We start from the raw sequence: 20,412 nt of genomic DNA, 5'->3' as shown, positions 1-20,412 counted from the left end.
CTCTCTCTCTCTCTCTCTCACACACACACACACACACACGGTGTGTCTCTCTGTCTCTCTCTGCCATGCTGTGTCTCCTCCCTCCTTTTGTGCTGCCTTGTAGAGTGTGAGGCTACATTAACAACTATGCTGTAACCCTTGAGGGCTCAGCCGAGTGCTAGTTCATCATTTAGCAGTAAGGCATTCCCTGGGAAATCTCTCACCCTCTTCCACCCCCTGACTCCACCACCTCAACCAAGCTTCACAATCATCATTGCTGTGTACAGTATTAAATTGTTTAAAACTTTTATATTTATTTATATTTAATTTAATATATATAAAAATAAAAAAAGAGAGAGTCTTTTGTCTGGCAAAAAAAAATTCCCTGGAACCTAGCCTCCCCCCCCCCCCTTTACATTAATTCTTATGGGGAAATTGGATTTGCTTAACATCCAATCATTTCGCTTAAAGTCGCATTTTTCAGGAACATAACTACAACGTTAAGCGAGGAGTTACTGTATATATACTGAAAATATGTTCTTAGATTCTGTATCAAGGTATGAGTCACCATCAGAAACAGGTTTTCTGTCAGACAAGAGATGTTTATTCGCCCCTCTCTCTCTGTAAATGTAAATGTAAATTAAGCATAGTAAGCTAACACAAAGGATATCAATTTACATACAAAGTCAATAGAGTGATGTGAAGTCAACTGGGAAGGAGCACACAGGAAAACACAAGTCCCACTGGTTATACTGTCTCTGAGCAGAGTCAATGAGCTTTAGGGAGTATAAGTAGAAGACAAAGAGGACATCCCCTTGTCCTGCACCTAGGAAGTAAACTTACAGTGCATTTATATTAATGAAAATGGAATCTCAGCCAAACGTGGCTGAAAATACTGCAGAGGACTTCAGGGGTGAGAAACTTCTTTAGACAGGAGGTTAGCCTGTTACTTAAGGTTAGTCTCTAGAAAGCACATGATGATTTTGTTTTATATGTAACCTTTTGTTTCCAATATTCTTACTCACTATCACTTGACCCTTTAATAAACTTTTGTTGTTTTCACTATAAATATATCTAAGTGTTGTGATATTTAAGCAAGGTGCTGAGCCTGAGTTGAATCACACAAGATAGTGTGTACACCGTTCCGTTGCGGATGGCAGACCTGGTATTTCTATGGGTGTTCAGTGGATAAGGGACTGGACACTACAGGGAAATGTTTCAAAGGGACTCAGGGACTGGGGTACAACTATTGTTAATATGCAAGACAAGGGCTAGCATTGCCCAGAGGAAAGTACTTGAGTGGTTAACGAGCTGGTGGTGTCGGAGTGGACACCCAGTTAAGCACAAGCAGGACTCCCTCACACTGGAGGCAGTGAAGGTGATAACATGACCAGTCTCGTGGGTAACCTGAGAGCCGTTAAAGAAAGGTACGGATCCCGTGTCAGTCTAGCACTTCTAACAAGTACCTATTTGACTCCAAAACATCCACATACAAGTTGATTGGGGAGAAAAGCAAATCTTGCACCTGAACAGTGAGTCACTTTACTCACCATCTAGAAGTTTTTGGACAGATGCAGTAGCAATTACAATATGCCTCACTATACTATGGTGAAGATGTATGCAAAGGATTTTAAAACCACATTACATTTATGCACATTCCTTTGTTGAAGCAATTAAATATATATAGCTCATCACTAGCACAAAATGCACACAATTGTTTGACTACAAGAAAAACAAGTTACTGTGTAACTATCTAGGCTCTCATCATAATCTTCCCTCTTTTTTAAAGTGGTGTTTTATTTAAAAAAAGTTAACACCTTTTTTGTTGTTTTCTTTTAAAAAGAAAAAAATTAAGCTTGATGAGTTTCTTTTCTTTGAGAAGATTTCCACATATACCTCCACAGCGAATGAAAAATGTCAGTCCGGGTTTGTCACACAAACAATCTGACCCAGTAAAAAACAAAATGTAGCTTTAAAACTTTTGTTCTATTAAGGAGATCACTAGATAAAGCACTAATAATGGAGATCAAAAGTTAATGAGAAAAGTAGACATCCCCACCACTATTAGTCTGAAGCAAGCAATCCAACATTTAAAAAGAGGCTACATCCTTCAGTCTTGTGGTGAAACAGAATATTTGAATTATTTCATCAGATATGAAGTATTTTGCAGGAATTAATGTATAACACAATATTATTGGAAACAATGGTAACTGCAATAGGTCATTTGGGGTTTCATTACCACTTTACCACCTTCCCTTAATAATCAAGTACTTGATATCAAAGTCAAAATAAAAATGGATTCAATATTATAAACAGTGGAGGATGTCAAAAGATTAATGTGTAAGATGTGCTCTGGTTGAGCTCCAGTTTACTTATGGCTTTTGTGATACAAAACAAACTTGGCTGCAAAAAAATAAGATGGAAGCAAATGAAAGCCTCCTATCCCACCTGAAATTTTTTAAAACCAAATTTCAAACAGGAGGGTGCCATTTTCCTAAGGCACCACTGAGGAATGGTGGAATTCAACTCCAGGTAGTAACAAATTCTGTGATGACAGCTCAATCCATTAAATATATAACAGGAAATAAACACCACACTGATATGCAAATGAAGTGATAGAGATTGATGTATATAAACAAACATCTAAATAGGATTTTGTGGTTGGGGGGGGAAAGAGATAGCTTTGTCCCTCTGTCACGAAGCAGTGGAAAGAGAGTGATTTCCTTGCTCATCTCTGGCCTGGTTACAAATTGTTGATAAATTAAATTAAATTAACGGAGATATCCTATCTCCTAGAACTGGAAGGGACCTTGAAAGGTCATCGAGTCCAGCCCCCTGCCTTCACTAGCAGGACCAAGTACTGATTTTTGCCCCAGATCCCTAAGTGGCCCCCTCAAGGATTGAACTCACAACCCTGGGTTTAGCAGGCCAATGCTCAAATCACTGAGCTATCCCTCCCCCCGATACAAAGTCTGGGCCTCATTCTGTCACATTACTTTGAATAGTACCTTATGCTGTGAGTGGTCCCACAGCAGGAGGTGGCATAAGCAGGCCCTCTATGAAGAAAACACATCTCATCTCCTCCATCTCATCTCTTCCCTAGTGTTCTACAAGAGTTGTAAAAATTAAAGAACTCCAATTGCCACCTTCTTGCATTTATACAGCACTTTTTATCAGCTCACCACAAAGGTCTTTGCAAATAATAACTAATTAAGCCTCACAACATCCCTGAAGTTGGTAATTATTCCTATTTTGCTGGCCATAGAACCTGAAGCCATAGAGAAATTGTTCTCATGTGCTTTAATAACTACTCACTTACTGAAAGGATTTTTATTCAAGTTTTCCAGAAAGCTTGCCCACTTTCTTGGGCAGAGACGCAGCAAGAGAAATTTCAACATAGTAATTTCCCCCAAAATATTATTAGTATAGAACTTGAAAATAGGAGCTTATTGAAAATGCCTCCTCAGCCATAATTATAGCATCATTATTGGGGTGCTAGAAATATATTTTAAGATATCAATAATTCAAAGAAACTGAGTCCAAACCATGCTCCTTTAAAATATCGGGATAACCTTGTGTCTGGCCATTATATGAACTAAACATCAGTGTTACTTATTAGCTGGAAGGGAATCTGAAACGAAAGACATCTACCACTGTTCAACACTTTTGCTAGATATATAATCAGAGGAAATTATCCACTAGTCAGTGAATTCGTAGACTTCAGAGCACCTTTCGTAGACTCCAGGGCAGGGTGAAGAAGAATGCTCTTAAACTATTTCTCTTCTACTCCTGTCTTTCTCAGACTAAGATAATTGGCTTCTAACTACTTAATATGGGTGTGCAATTTTGAATATACAACATCTCCATTCAGTTGTTTTCCTTTATGTCTTAATGCTAGATATATTGATAACTTCTCAATGAATACTTAATTGATGAAGCATTAGGCATGGTGCACTGTTGTAAACAGAATTGTGAAAAGCTTACTGACATTGAAAGCAGTTGTTACAAGTTATGTCAAAATATATGGGGCTTGTTATAAATACACAGTGTACCAATATTAAGAAACTAAATGTAGATGAATGCAGTAATATCAGATCACCTAAAAACGAAGAACCAAATGAACAAACGGAAGCTATATGAAATTCCAAGAAACTAAAAGTTCAAGGCACTGGAAAGAACAAATTATTTACTTGACATCCATGAACAGTACAATGGCTCCATTACAAGACATACAAAAGTAGTATTACTATATTTGCTTTTCATAGCCCACTTCTTCATAAACATGAATATTAAAAGAAACTAGTAACAAGAATGCCTCCTTGTCAAGGCTACATCAGACAGAATGGTAGGATAACCTCTACTTTTCACTCTAAAATGGTTTAAATTAGAAATCTGAGTAACTGAAAGAAAAGAAAAATTACTTCTCTCGTATAATCTAAATTTAAAAAAAATGTTTCTTGATCTGAAGAAGCACTACTTCACCATTCAGATGATTAGTAACTGAACCTGCTTTTAAAGACTCACTTTTGTAATGCAGCTTGTATATTCTGCTACAAAGTATGTAATCAATAGTACAGTAGGAGGTTTTTACAAGTTATAGACATAATTTACAGCCTCTGATCAGAGGGGAAAAATCCCCTCCCTTTGTAAAGCACCTAACGATCTACAGATATAAATCACTGTAAGTGGCGCGTATTATTTTTAGAAGTTTAAACAAGTAGTAAGAAAGGGAGACCTAGTAAAAATAACTAGTCTCATATTTTCAAACTCTCTGTGGTAGAGAACAGTCAAACTACAACTACTCTCTCAAATGTAGGCAAGGAATGGGTTAGAGGGTAGTGCTGCAGCAGGCCAACAGGGGAATCTGAACTTTGGGGAGCAGGGGGGAAGACGGCTTAAATTTCCTGTTACTATGGAATGAACCAGTCTAAGCCAATGAATTTTAAAGCCTTTTGAGTTTTGCCAAATATTGGAAAAATATACCTGACCTTAAAAGTCTGCATTAGCCCAAGGGAGCTTTCTTTCACATCCCATTTGGAATACAATAGAATTACTTCAAGATCTACTTCCCCATTTCTGGATATGATGGAAGGCATCAGTTTTCTGCAATAATCAAAGAGCAAACCAAATCGAAGTGTCTCTCCTACATCAGCAAAAACATAAAAGTTTGAAAAATGCATTGCTGCACTTTCTAGACCTCTTATATCTCTGAAAGTTTATATTAAGCTTGACTAAAGATATTCTCTTTCTGTCAAACCACACATGCAAATTTGAAGTAAAAAGTTATCTTTCACTGTCTGAAAGGTTGGGAAAAAACATCAAACTTCTAATGAAAAAGTAGATTACTAACTAGAGCTGCTTCCACCTCTCCACACTTTCATAAGGACAACTATCAGAATTAGTTCTGAATATACTAGGGTTACCATATTTGCACAATCAAAAAAGAGGACACGGGGGGGGGAGGGAAGGAGCCCCGCTCTAGCCCCGCCCTGCCCTGCCCCGCCCCTATCCACTCCCTCCCACTTCCCACCCTGACTGCCCCCCTCAGAACCCCCAACCCCCCCCTGCTCCTTGTCCCCTGACAGACAGACCCCCGGGACTCCCATGCCCTATCCAACTGCTGCCCGCCCGCTGACAGGACCCCCAGAACTCCCGACCCATCCAACCCCCTCTGCTCCCTGCCTGCCTCGACCCCTCTCCACACCCCTGCCCCCTAACAGCCCCCCCAGAACCCCCGACCCATCTAACCCTCCCTGTCCCTGACTGTTCCAACCCCTCTGCACACCCCTGCCCCCGACAGCCCCCTCCCCGAACTCCCGACCCATCCAACACCCCGCCCCCGTCCCCTGACCAGGGCCGGCTTTAACAAGAGCCCAGGAATCGGGCTGTGCTCCGGCCGGAGTCGCGGGGCTTGGGGCCGGGCCGGAGGTGCTCGGCCAGGGCCGGGCCGGCCGCCCTGGGGCCCGACCCAGGCCGGAGCCGCTGGGCCGGCGCACTCGGCCGGAACTGGGGCCGCCGCCCTGGAGCCCAAGCCGGGCCGGAGCCGCTGGGGTCGGGGCCGGCGCGCTCGGCCAGAACCGGAGCCGCTGGGGCCGGGGGTGCTCGGCTGGCGCCGCTCAGCCGGAACTGGGGCCGGTGCCCCGGGGCCCGAGCCGGGCCGGGCTGGGGCCGGGGGTGCTTGGCTGGGGCCGGGCCGGCCGCCCTGGGGCCCGAGCCGGGCCGGAGCCGCTGGGGCCGGGACCAGCACACTCGGCCGGAACCGGGGCCACTGCCCCTTTGAGCCGGGCCAGAGCCGGCGCGCTCAGCCGGAACTGGAGCCAGGCCGGCGCGCTCGGCTGGAACTGGGGCCGGTGTCCCGGGGCCGGAGCCGCTGGGGCCGGACTGGGCCGCGCCGCGCCTCCCCAGAGCCCTCCTCCTCGCGTCCCCCCCGCCCCAGCTTACCTGCTGCTGCCCGCCTGCCCCTGCTTCTTTTCAGACTTCCTGCGAAGATCTGATTCGCGGGAAGCAGGGGAGGGGGAGGAGCAGGGGGGCGGAGCGTTCAGGGGAGGGGAGGAGGGGGAAGACAGCTGTGGCGCCAGGGGCATGCTAAGGCTGCAGGGGATGGGGGGAGCCGAGAAGGGGCTTTGGCTGCCGAGCGGCGCCGCTTTTCGATCTATCAATAGCCGACCGGGGGGAAATCCCGGACATTTTTAGAAATCCCCCCTGGATGGCTATTGATAGATCGAAAAGCCGGACATGTCCGGGGAAATCCGGACATATGGTAGCCCTAGAATATACAATATATTACCTGCATGTAAGTCATGTTGCATAGTAACACAGTAGAAAGTGAATATTATCACAAAATGAAAGTGGCCTATTTTGAAACTGCATTATTCAGCAAGACACAGTACTTTGTAAATTAGTTTATACCCACTCACTCTCATTAGGGCACCGTATATTAGGCATTTGATTAGACCTTAAATCAGGTTCTCTTTTAGTAAAGTATATGCTTTGGAAGGACAAGACATGCATGTCTATCAGTCTTTTTCAGATTGGGAACAAACGGGAGACTAAATCCATGATTTGGCAAAGCACTTAAGCACATGCTGTGACATTCCAGGGTACAATCTAGACTAATGAGTAGGTGTGCCACCCTGGCCCTTCAACTTTGAGTGCCTTACAATGCTTTGCTGAAGTAGTTCCCACCTGGGCTGCTCACAAACACACACAGCAAGCAAGTCACACCCTGAGTGTTTGTGTATAACTGCAGGCTGCCAGACACACTTGGGTTAGACTCTGGCTCTCACCAGCCTTACTTATACTGCAGGGTGACCCCAAGACACCCCCAGTCTTAGATTTTCCCCAGACATGCATGTCCTGTACTGTCCAGTCCACTCTTCTGGACAATAAAAATCCATTATTTCTTTAATAGAAATAATATGCACACAACATTCCACCATAACTGGAGTTTCCTAAACACTTCAATTTTAACATACTGATTAGATAAAACAATAAAACAAGTTCATTAACTACAAAGAGATAGATCTTAAGTGAGTACAACTAATGAGACATAAAACTAAGAAATGGTTACAAGAAAAATAAAGATAAAACACAACTGGTGCCGAACTTAAACTATGTTAAACTCAAAATATTCTCTCACCACATGCTTTCAGCAGTCTTGTTTTGCTTATTCTTCTCGACCATAGCAATTATGTTTACACCAATGCACTGCCCTTAGCAGTAAAAGCATGAGCTTTATTTGGTCTGCTACATTTGTAATAACTGTTCAGAATGTAGAAGATAATTTTTTATACTTTCTGTAGTTGACCAAAGTAATAAACCAACTAGACTCTTTCCATCTGAAAATATTTTTCTCCCTTCCCACTGAGGAAGTGGACCTTAAATGCCAAGAAACTAAACATGCCACATTTTAAGATATTCTGACAACAAAAGGATGAATTAATACCCTTTAAATTGAGCTCTTTCACACTATGTGACCCAACCTTAATGGTACTCCATTTTGCTTCCATTTACGAAATCTATTCTTCCAAGTGTCATTATGTTCCATGACTGAAATAAGTTAGGACAGCCATATGAACTTATGTTTATGTCTAAGAGGCACATTTATAAACACAAGAAATGAATATAAATATATTGATTTTAGAGATAACATGATTCTGCAAACTTTACAAGAACATTTGTAATCTGCTTTAAAGAAGGAAAAAAAGGAGGAAAATTGTAGAAAATTTACCATGAACAAAATTATAGTGGTAAACTCTTACTAAACAGAAATACTACATGCTCCATATGTGTATCTCAAGTTTTCAACTTACCTATATTGTCTTTGGCAACAAGACCTTTGGAAAAGTCACTGGGTGTAGGTGAAGTTCTGCTGTCCCTCTTTGCTACATCAAGGTTGTTACAATATTCCCATCTCTTCTGTTGAAGTTCTTGAAGCCAGTATGTCATGTCCTGACGGGTAGCAGCCTACAAAAAAAGAGACCAGAGTACTGAAAAACAAAGAGACGGATACACTTGTCAAGCATGGATATAATTTAACTTGCATTGAAAGAAAGACAATAGAGGTACCAAGTAGAGCCCTATGCGGATACACAATTTGTACACCTCTACCCCGATATAACGCTGTCCTCGGGAGCCAAAAAATCTTACCGCGTTATAGGTGAAACCACGTTATAGAGAACTTGCTTTCATCCGCTGGAGCGCGCAGCCCCGCCCCCCTGGAGCGCTGCTTTACCGCGTTGTAGCCGAATTCGTGTTATATTGGGGTAGAGGTGTATCTGCATCCGATCTGTAATCCGCAAACATGGTCCGCGGATGTAAAGCGGATAACTGCACATTTGCAGGGCTTTAGTGCCAAGAGAGCAGAGGTGCCAATAACATTCCACTAAATATGATAATCCAAAAATGGCTTTATTGTAATTTATTTATATACATATATATATATATATATATATATATATATACACACACACATACACACACACACACACACACACATACATATATACACCCCCCCCCCCCCAGTAATAAGCCAAATCTACCTTTAAAAATTAATCATGCATGCCTAGTTTCTCCACCTTTGCATCTCCATCTCCCCAAGGGTATGTCTACACTAAAAAATTAGGTCGATTTAATAGAAGTCGATTTTTTAGAAATCAATTTGATAGTCGATTGTGTGTGTCCCCACTAAGCGCATTAAGTCAGTGGAGTGAGTCCACAGTACCGAGGCTAGCGTCGACTTTCGGAGCGTTGCACTGTGATAGCTATCCCACAGTTCCTGCAGTCTCCGCTGCCCATTGGAATTCTGGGTTGAGCTCCCAATGCTTGATGGGGCAAAAACATTGTTGCAGGTGGTTCTGGGTACACGTCATCAGGCCCCCCTCCCTCGCTCCCTCCGTGAAAGCAATAGCAAAAATTCGTTTCTTGCCTTTTTTCCTGGGTTACCTGTGCAGACGACATACCACGGCAAGCATGGAGCCCGCTCAGCTCATTATCACCGTACGTCTCCTGGGTGCTGCTGACAGACGCGGTACTACATTGCTACACAGCAGCAGCTCCTTGCCTTTGCAAGTTAGCAAAGACTGTTAGCAGCCGTATTGCACCACCTGCTGCTGTCTCCTGGTTGCTCCTGGCCGACCCCGGTGAGGTCGATCGGGGGCGCCTGGACAAACATGGGAGTGACTCCAGGTCATTTTCTTCTTTAAGTTTCGTCTAATGGAGATTCAGTCCTGCCTGGAATATCATGCGAGCTGGAGGCTTTTGCCTCAGGCTGCTCTCCCAGCCGGCAGCACCGCGCGGTCGCACCTACCCCAGCCTACCCCTTGCTCCCATGGCTCATGAAGCCTGGACAGTAGTAAGGAGCAGTTCAACTATAGGCTAAGCAAGTGCAGAATGGTGGTAGAATGTGTCTTTGGACATTTAAAATCTCGCTGGCACTGTTTGCTGACTAGGCTGTTTGCAATTAGAAGAGCACAGCAAGGCGCGCTGCGCATCACAGAGGCTTTGAAAACCAGTTTCATGACTGGCCAGGCTTCGGTGTGACAGTTGTGTGTGTTTCTCCTTGATGCAAACCCGCCCTCTTTGTTGAATTTAATTCCCTGTAAGCCAACCCTGTAAGCCATGTCGTCAGTCGTCCCTCCCTCCGTGAGAGGAACTGCAGACAATCATTTCGCGCCTTTTTTCCGTGCAGACACCATACCACGGCAAGCATGGAGCCCGCTCAGATCACCACGGCAGTTATGAGCACTGTAAACACCCCGCGCATTATCCTGCAGTATGTGCAGCACCAGAAACTTCAAAAGCAGGCGAAGAGGCGACGGCAGCACGGTGACGAGAGAGATGAGGACATGGACACAGACTTATCTCAAAGCATGGGCCCTGGCAATTTGGACATCATGGTGGTAATGGGGCAGGTTCATGCCGTGGAACGCCGATTCTGGGCCCGGGAAACAAGCACAGACTGGTGGGACCGCATAGTGTTGCAGGTCTGGGATGATTCCCAGTGGCCGTGAAACTTTCGCATGCGTAAGGGCACTTTCATGGAACTTTGTGACTTGCTTTCCCCTCCCCTGAAGCGCAAGAATACCAAGATGAGAGCAGCCCTCTCAGTTCACAAGCGAGTGGCAATAGCCCTCTAGAAGCTTGCAACACCAGACAGCTACCAGTCAGTCGGGAATCAATTTGGAGTGGGCAAATCTATTGTGGGGGCTGCTGTGATCCAAGTAGACAACGCGATCACTGAGCTGCTGCTATCAAGGGTAGTGACACTCGGAAATGTGCAGGTCATAGTGGATGGCTTTGCTGCAATGGGATTCCCTAACTGTGGTGGGGCGATAGACGGAACGCATATCCCTATCTTGGGACTGGAGCACCAAGGCAGCCAGTACATAAACCGAAAGGGGTACTTTTCAGTGGTGCTGCAAGCACTGGTGGATCACAAAGGACGTTTCACCAACATCAACGTGGGATGGCCGGGAAAGGTACATGATGCTCGCATCTTCAGGAACTCTGGTCTGTCTGAACAGCTGGAGAAAGGGACTTACTTTCCAGACCAGAAAATAACCGTTGGGGGATGTTGAAATGCCTATAGTTATCCTTGGGGACCCAGCCTACCCCTTAATGCCATGGCTCATGAAGCCATACACAGGCACCCTGGACAGTAGTCAGGAGCTGTTCAACTATAGGCTGAACAAGTGCAGAATGGTGGTAGAATGTGCATTTGGACGTTTAAAAGCGTGCTGGCGTAGTTTACTGACTCGGTTAGACCTCAGCAAAACCAATATTCCCATTGTTATTACTGCTTGCTGTGTGCTCCACAATATCTGTGAGAGTAAGGGGGAAACGGTTGTGGCGGGGTGGAAGGTTGAGGCAAATCGCCTGGCCGCTGATTACGCGCAGCCAGACACCAGGGCGGTTAGAAGAGCACAGCAGGGTGTGCTGCGCATCAGAGAAGCTTTGAAAAACAGTTTCATGACTGGCCCGGCTACGGTGTGAAAGTTCTGTTTGTTTCTCCTTGATGAAAACCCGCCCCCTTGGTTCACTCGACTTCCCTGTAAGCCAACCGCCCTCCCCTCCCCCATTTGATCACTGCTTGCAGAGGCAATAAAGTCACTGTTGTTTCAAATTCATGCATTCTTTATTAATTCGTCACACAAATGGGGGGATAACTGCAAAGCCGGGAGGGGTGGGGGAGGAGGGAAGCACTGGGTGGGGTGGTGGAGGAGGGGAAGAGGGAAGAACAAGGCCACACTGCAGCCTTCTGTTGCTTGGGCAGTCCTCTGGGGTGGAGTGGTTGGGTGCCCAGAGGCCCCTGCCCACCGCATTCTTGGGCGTCTGGGTGAGGAGGCTATGGAACTTGGGGAGGAGGGTGGTTCGTTACAGAGGGGCTGCAGCGGCGGTCTGTGCTCCTGCTGCCTTTCCTGCACCTCAACAATACGCCAGAGAATATCAGTTTGATCTTCCAGTAGACTCAGCATTGCATCCGGCCTCCTCTCATCACGCTGACGCCACCTATCATCTTAATCCCGCCACATGTCCTCGCGTTCATTTAGTGCTTTCCTGTATTCCGACAGTGTCTGCCTCCATGCATTCTGCTGGGCTCTTTCAGTGAGAGAGGACTGCATGAGCTCAGAGAACATTTCATCGCGAGTGCGTTTTTTTTCGCCTTCTAATCTTCGCTAGCCTCTGGGACGGAGATGATATGGGGAGCGTTGAAACATTTGCAGCTGCGGGAGGAAAAAAAAGGGAGAGTAGTCTTTAAAAAGACACATTTTAGAGAACAATGGGTAGACTCTTTCACAGTGAACCAAGCTGTTAACATTACATAGCACGTGTGCTTTCTTTACAAGGTCGCATTTTGCCTCTTATATTGAGGGCCTGCCGGTTTGGTGTGAAAGATCACACACGCAGGGTCGGCGGGCAACAGAATTCGGCTTGCAGGCAGCCATGGTAAGCCACAGTCTTTTGGCTTCTTTAACCTTCATAACATGTGGGAATGGTTTCAAACAGCAGTGCCTTCATTTCACATACCAAGCACCCGTTGGGTTGGCCATTTAAAATGGGTTGGCCATTTAAAAGGAGGGCCTGCGGTTTTTGGGTTAACGTGCAGCACAAACCCAACTAACCCCCCCCCACACCCAATTCTCTGGGATGATCGCTTCACCCCTCCCCCCACCGCGTGGCTAACAGGCTTTGGGAGTACATCCAGAAGAGCTTCATTGAGATGTCCCTGGAGGATTTCCGTTCCATCCCCATACACGTTAACAGACTTTTCCAGTAGCTGTACTGGCCGCGAATGCATCCCAAGTCTTCAGGGCAAATTAATCATTAAACACGCTTGCTTTTAAACCATGTATTATATTTACAAAGGTACACTCACCAGAGGTGCCTTCTCCGCCTTCTCGGTCCGGGAGCCCGCCTTCAGTGGGTTGGGAGGGTACTAGATCCAGGGTGAAAAACAGTTCCTGGCTGTCGGGGAGAATCCATTGACGGAGTCCACGCACAGGGCTGGGGTAGTTGTAGGGGCACCCCCTAGAATGGCATGCAGCTCATGATAAAAGCGGCATGTCTGGGGCTCTGACCCGGAGCGGCTGTTTGCCTCTCTGGCTCTTTGGTAGGCTTACCTGAGCTCCTTAAGTTTCACGCGGCACTGCTGCAGGTCCGTTATAGCCTCTGTCCTTCATGCCCTTGGAGATTTTTTCAAATGTTTTGGCATTTCGTCTTTTGGAACAGAGTTCTGATAGCATGGATTCCTCTCCCCATACAGCGATCAGATCCAGTACCTCCCGTTCGGTCCATGCTGGAGCTCTTTTGCAATTCTGGGACACCGTGGTCACCTGTGCTGATGAGATCTGCATGGTTACCTCTGAGCTCGCCACGCTGGTCAAACAGGAAATGAAATTCTAAAGTTCACGGGTCTTTTCCCTGTCTACCTGGCCAGTGCATTGGAGTTGAGAGTGCTGTCCAGAGCGGTCACAATGGAGCACTCTGGGATAGCTCCCAGAGGCCAATATCGTCGAATTGCGTCCACACTACCCCACATTCGACCCAGCAAGGTCAATTTCAGCGCTTATCCCCTCGTTGGGGAGGAGTACAGAAACTGATTTTAAGAGCCCTTTAAGTCGACAAAAATGGCTTCGTCGTGTGGACGGGTGCAGGGTTAAATTGATCTAATGCTGCTAAATTCGACCTAAACTCGTAGTGTAGACCAGGGCTAAGTCTCAAGAGGCTGCTCCCATACTATAGCATAGCCCCAATATGGTTGCTACCTTGACAGCCTCTTGCACATTTAAGTTAGCCCAAGACACTATGAAGAATTCTTTATATACATGAATAAAGACTGCAGACAAATCCAAGTCTCCATACCTACAATCAGCAAGAACCTGATTTTAAGTATATGTAACGTGCTTGGCTGAAAGTGGACAAGAACATATACTGTTACAATGCATCCTTTAATATAATATATTTACATGTTCTGTTGTGTATCTATTGCTATATGAACAATTAACTCCTACAGCAAGAGGAAGTGTAACAAAACTGCAATGAAATAAATATTTAAGACATTTAATCTATAAATTTAAAAAAGAGTTAAGTCCTCTGCTAATTAACAGAATGGGCAATGGAAATGCAAACATCTTTAAACAATGCAGTAAAACCCATATCTAAATACATTTTTATCATATTTTACTTGAGAGTGTTTGTTGCCATTATTCTTATCAGATTGGTCTCCTCTGTTAAATTAATAAGGAAAAGTGACTGGGTAGAAGGAAGAGGATTATGGATCTGGTGACCAGATTTTACACAAATGACTCTCAGCACTTCACATGCAGAATGAGATAGCTTAAATCTCCTGTCATGGTGCCTTGTTAAACAAAACTCACAGAAGAGATGATACCAAAGTTTCATTTTTGTTGCCTGCTGTGCAAGACAAACATCCTGCCTGAGGTATTTCAAATTCCTTGTACCAGCAGAACTCAGTTTCACACTGTGATGTTGCAGTCTATATGGTTTTATAAAAATATGCTAATGAGTGAATATAATGTAACTGGACTATGCTTCATGCAAAAGGTCTCTTGTAAGGTATCATTACAAAGCTTATAATCTACTGAGTGTGATCATCCTATTTGTATAAATGTACCACTCTTGTATCTGAAACTAGAAATATGAAATATAACTCTGAGGGTCTATTGTAATTATGCAAAGTGTGGGCCATTAAGGCCTGGTCTACACTAGGCTTTTATGTCGAATTTAGCGCCGTTACATCGAATTAACCCTGCACCCGTCCACACCACGAAGCTATTTAGTTCGACATAGAGCTCTCTTAAATTCGACTTCTGTACTCCTCCCCAACGAGAGGAGTAGCGCTAAATTCGAAATGGCCATATCGAATTAGGCTAGGTGTGGATGGAAATCGACGCTAATAGCTCCGGGAGCTATCCCACAGTGCACCACTCTGTTGACGCTCTGGACAGCAGTCCGAGCTCGGATGCTCTGATCAGCCACACAGGAAAAGCCCCGGGAAAGTTTGAATTCCTTTTCCTGTCTGGGCAGTTTGAATCTCATTCCCTGTTTGGACAGCGTGGCGAGCTCAGCAGCACTGGCAACGATGCAGAGCTCTCCAGCAGAGATGGCCGTGCAATCTAATAGAAGGAGGGCTCCAGCATGGACTGATCGGGAAGTCTTGGATCTCATCGCTGTGTGGGGCGATGAGTCCGTGCTTTCAGAGCTGCGCTCCAAAAGACGGAATGCAAAGATCTACGAGAAGATCTCTAAAGCCATGGCAGAGAGAGGATACAACCGGGATGCAACGCAGTGCCGCGTGAAAATCAAGGAGCTGAGACAAGGCTACCAAAAAACCAAAGAGGCAAACGGACGCTCCGGATCCCAGCCCCACACATCCCGTTTCTACGAGGCACTGCATTCCATCCTAGGTGCGTCCGCCACCACTACCCCACCACTGACCGTGGACTCTGAGGATGGGATATTGTCCGCGGCAGGTTCCTCGTCGGACATGTTAGCGGACGGGGAAGATGAAAAAGGAGATGAGGAGGACAAGGCAGTCGACAGCGCTGGCACCGCTGATTTCCCCGACAGCCAGGAGCTCTTCATCACCCTTACCGAGATCCCCTACCAACCGTCCCCATCCCTTACCCCGGAGACAGAATCAGGGGAAGGATCAAGCAGTAAGTGCTTCAAATATCTAAACATTTATTTTTACAAGAACTGAAATATTTATAATATTAACAATGGCTTTTTCCTAAAGTGCTTAAACATGTAAACAATTATCTGCAAAAAAAGTGGAATATTTACAATGGTAACAAAGGGTTTTTCATGATTTGTCTGCCTTAGGCTCTTCACAATTTAGTCCCAAGTATTTAAAATTTTTTTTACAATGTCCGGTAAGTCATGATTATGCTGCCCAAGACGCTCCACTCTTTAGTCCCAGTGCACCTACGCGAAAATCCGGTCAATATGGCCGGGGATAGAGGCGAAATCCTCATAGGAGAACTCCTCGTAGGTCTCATGAAGGTACATTTCCAGCCTCTTCATCAGGTTCCTGGGTAGGGCGATCTTATTGGGCCCTCTGTGGTAGGGCGCCACGTTACCGCGCCACGACACCATCAGGTACTCTGGTATCATTGCCCTGCAGAGCATGGCGGCAAACGGCCCTGGTTTCCGAAGGCTTTCTCGAAGCATCCTTTCCCTCTGGGACTCCGAGATCCTCAGCAGGGTGATGTCGCTCATGACGCCCTGCTTTGAATTAGGGAGGGGAATGTTAGTATTGGGACTGCTTTACAGCCACGCGGTGGAGGGAGAGGGGCAGCATACAGGGATCTTTCCCTGGGACAGCCGCGAGGGGGTGGGACAGGGGCATAGTTCATGCTGTCCTGATTGCTGGCAGCAGAGACTGGCATTGCTTTCAATGTGAAAGGAGGCCAGTGCTACTAGTACAGTGTTAAGCAGCCAGAAGTCTACGGCTTACCATGATTGCACGCTACAGAAGTTCAGGTGTCCTGCCACGCTTCTCAGATAACTGCAAGACCACTGCAAGACCCCAGGCACTGAAGGCGAGGGCCGAAAATACGACCTTGTCCTGAGTGCGCATGTGAGAGGTGCAGTGCATGGTCTTGTTCACAGAGAAAGACTAGGTTCTTTGTACACAACTTCATTTATCTGTCTCAGGAATTCACTCCATTTTTCCCATTCACACAGACACATCTGCGACTGTCTCCCAACCCAGCCTGTCAGCACACTCCCAGAGGCTAGCGCAGATTAGGAGGAGGAAGAAGACGACGTGTGAGGACATGTTCTCAGAACTAATGAGCTGCTCCCGAGCCCAGGCAGCCCAGCAGACACAGTGGAGGGAGAACTTGTCACAAATGCACCGAGCAGTCATGGAACGGGAGGAGAGGTGGCGTCAGGAGGACCAGCAGGCTACTGAAAAGCTGCTTGGACTAATGAGGGAGCAAACGGACACGCTCCGGCGCCTTGTGGATGTTCTGCAAGACCGGAGGCAGGAGGACAGAGCCCCGCTGCAGTCTCTCTCTAACCGCCCTCCCCCGCCACCAAGTCCCACACCCCCCTCACCCAAAGTACAAAGAAGGAGGGGCGGCAAGGGCCGTTAAAACTTTCAGTCAACCCCTGCAGACTGTTCTAGCACTAGAAGGCTCTCATTCCCCAAAATTTCAAAAGTCCTTTCCTACACACCTCACAGAAGCCCCCGTGCAAGTTTCAACCCCCACGTTTCCTGTGTGGTTCATAATAAAATATTTGTTTCTGTTAATTACTGTTTCCATGATTTTCTTTTGGAGGACAGTCTGTCTGAAGGAGGGGAAGGGGCTTGGTAATTGGACAGGACAGTCACCTTTACCAGGGTACAGAGGCGGGGTAAGGTCCAGCATCAGGACACATACCCAGTGCAGTCACTAGTGACCCTGGTCAATCTGGGAGGTGGTTTTCATGTTCAGGGGGGGAGGGGGGGTTGCTCTGTGACTTTGTGGCGGGGGAGGGCAGTTACAGATCAAATGCATCACAGAGCCGCGCAGCAGGGGAGCTGTAACCCTCCTCCCCCTGCCAGACAGTCACATAGCCGACACATACACGCTGTCCCGCCCAGGAGGGCTGGCAGGCTCTGTTGAAACAACCAGTCCACCACTGCGGAACCTGTCATTCCTGGAGTTTAGAAGCATCATTTGCATCACAACACTAAACCCGCACCCCGCCACAGTCTGCGTCCCAGGTTTAAAACATTCCCGCGAAAACAGTAATAAAGACAACGGTGTTCATTAACAAAACAGAACAGATTTTATTTTTTGGGAAGGGGGTGAAGGGGGTATGTAACTGGAGAGGATAGTCAACGGTAACTGGGTAAAGAAACGGTGGCAAGTTCAGCTTCTGTGTCCACAAACTTAAAATTCACTGGTGACCCTGCTCAGTCTGGAAACTGTCTTTCAAAGCCTCCCGGATGCACAGTGCGTCCCGCTGGGCTCTTCTAATCTCCCGGCTGTCTGGCTGGGAGTAATCAGCAGCCAGGCGATTTGCCTCAACCTCCCACCCCGCCATAAAGGTCTCCCCCTTGCTCTCACAGAGATTGTGGAGCACACAGCAAGCTGCAATAACAATGGGGATATTGGTTTCGCTGAGATCACAGCGAGTCAGTAAGCTTCTCCATCTCCCCTTGAGACGTCCAAAAGCACACTCCACCACCATTCTGCACTTGCTCAGCCGGTAGTTGAACAGTTCTTTTTCTGTGTCCAGGGCGCCAGTATAGGGCTTCATGAGCCAGGGCATTAGCGGGTATGCTGGGTCCCCGAGGATCACTGTAGGCATCTCCACATCCCCAAGAGTTATTTTGTGGTCCGGGAAGTAAATACCTTCCTGCAGCCGTCTAAACAGACCAGAGTTCCTGAAGACGCGAGCGTCATGAACCTTGCCCGGCCATCCAACGTTGATGTTAGTAAAACGTCCCTTATGGTCCACCAGTGCTTGCAGCACCATCAAAAAGTAGCCCTTTCGGTTGATGTACTGGCTGGCCTGGTGGTCCGGTCCCAGGATAGGGATGTGAGTCCCATCTATAGCCCCACCGCAGTTTGGGAATCCCATCGCGGCGAAGCCATCTATGATGGCCTGCGCGTTTCCCAGGGTCACTACCTTTGACAGCAGTACCTTCACGATTGCCTTGGCTACTTGCATGACAACAACCCCCACGGTAGATTTGCCCACGCCAAACTGGTTCGCGACTGACCGGTAGCTGTCCGGCGTTGCAAGCTTCCAGAGGGCTATGGCCACTCGCTTCTGGACAGTCAGGGCTGCTCGCATCCGGGTGTCATTGCGCTTCAGGGCAGGGGACAGCAACTCACAAAGTTCAAGGAAAGTCCCCTTCCGCATGCGAAAGTTTCGCAGCCACTGGGATTCATCCCAGACCTGAAGCACTATGCGGTCCCACCAGTCCGTGCTTGTTTCACGGGCCCAGAATCGCCGTTCCACAGTATCCACAAGACCCATTGCCACCGTGATGTCCTCGGCACTGGGTGTCGTGGTTTCAGACAGGCGTGTGCTACTCTCGGAGTTCAGGTCCTCACCCCGCTGCCGTAGCCTCCTCGCCTCATTTCCCTCTATCTGCCTCTGGGAAAGGTCGATGATGAGCTGCGATGCGTTGACAACGGCCACAACTGCAGCGATGGTCGCAGCGGGATCCATGCTCGCAGTGCTGTGGCGTCCGCGCTGTCACTGACCAGAAAAGTGCGCGAACTGATTTCCCGCCGGCGCTTTCAGGGAGGGAGGGAGGGCGGTAGTGACGGACGGATGAGGACAGTTACCCAGAAGCACCCTCGACAAATTTTTTTACCCAGAAGGCAATGGCGGCTCGACCCAGAATTCCAATGGGCAGCGGGGACTGCGGGAACTGTGGGATAGCTGCCCACAGTGCACCGCTTCCAATGTCGACGCTTGCCCCGTTAGTGTGGACTGACAAAGTCGAATTACTGTCCTTAGTGTGGACACACACGTTCGACTTTGTAATATCGATTCCACATATTCGATTTAACTAAAATCGAACTACTCTCGTAGTGTAGACATACCCTAATGGTGGTTTGGAATCTTGATGACTCCCATTAACCAGGATAATTGTCTGCAGATGGCTGTGTTTTACCTGTAAGTCTTCCTGTATACGTGTGTGCTGGCAAGTGGACAATGAAGTCTTGCAGTGACATGTGATCACGTCACCTGAACTGGAATCCATCTTTAACCTGGTGTCTTTCCATTGAGAAGGAGGGGGTGGGAACCCAGAGAGGGACAAAGGATTCCCACCTTATGCAAAAGATATATAAAGGGGTGGAACAGAACAAAGCAGGAGGAGCCATCATGAAGAATCCCCAAGCTACCACCTGAGCTAGAACAAGAGCTGTACCAGGGGAAAGAATTGTGCCCAGGCCTAGAAGGTGTCCAGTCTGAGGAAAAAACTTACTGAAGCATCTCTGAGGGTGAGATTATCTGTATTCAGTTTGATTAGACACAGATTTGCGCGTTTTATTTTATTTTGCTTGGTGACTTACTTTGTTCTGTCTGTTACTACTTGGAACCACTTAAATCCTACTTTCTGTATTTAATAAAATCACTTTTTACTTATTAATTAACTCAGAGTATGTATTAATACCTGGGGGAGCAAACAACTGTGCATATCTCTCTATCAGTGTTATAGAGGGCGAACAATTTATGAGTTTACCCTGTATAAGCTTTATACAGGGTAAAACAGATTTAATTGGGTTTAGACCCCATTGGGAGTTGGGCATCTGAGTGTTAAAGACAGGAACACTTCTGTTAGCTGCTTTCAGGTAAACCTGCAGCTTTGGGGCAAGTAATTCAGACCCTGGGTCTTTGTTGGAGCAGATGGGAGTGTCTGGCTCAGCAAGACAGGGTGCTGGAGTCCTGAGCTGG

General features: G+C 46.8%; 1 protein-coding gene across 2 annotated transcripts in view; it reads right to left on the bottom strand.

Moving 5' to 3' along the window:
* The window catches only part of TBC1D2B (TBC1 domain family member 2B), a 69,080-nt gene that overhangs the window by 30,662 nt on the left and 18,006 nt on the right, over window positions 1-20,412 (bottom strand). For both annotated transcript variants that reach the window (XM_065412840.1, XM_065412841.1), the window contains exon 2: window positions 8,292-8,445. In XM_065412840.1, the coding sequence (XP_065268912.1) occupies window positions 8,292-8,445 (154 nt within the window). The remainder of the gene's footprint in view (window positions 1-8,291; window positions 8,446-20,412) is intronic.

Source organism: Emys orbicularis, chromosome 10, assembly GCF_028017835.1.
Source record: "Emys orbicularis isolate rEmyOrb1 chromosome 10, rEmyOrb1.hap1, whole genome shotgun sequence".
Classification (NCBI taxonomy): Eukaryota; Metazoa; Chordata; order Testudines; family Emydidae; genus Emys; species Emys orbicularis.
This window is presented reverse-complemented; position numbering and strand designations above follow the sequence as displayed.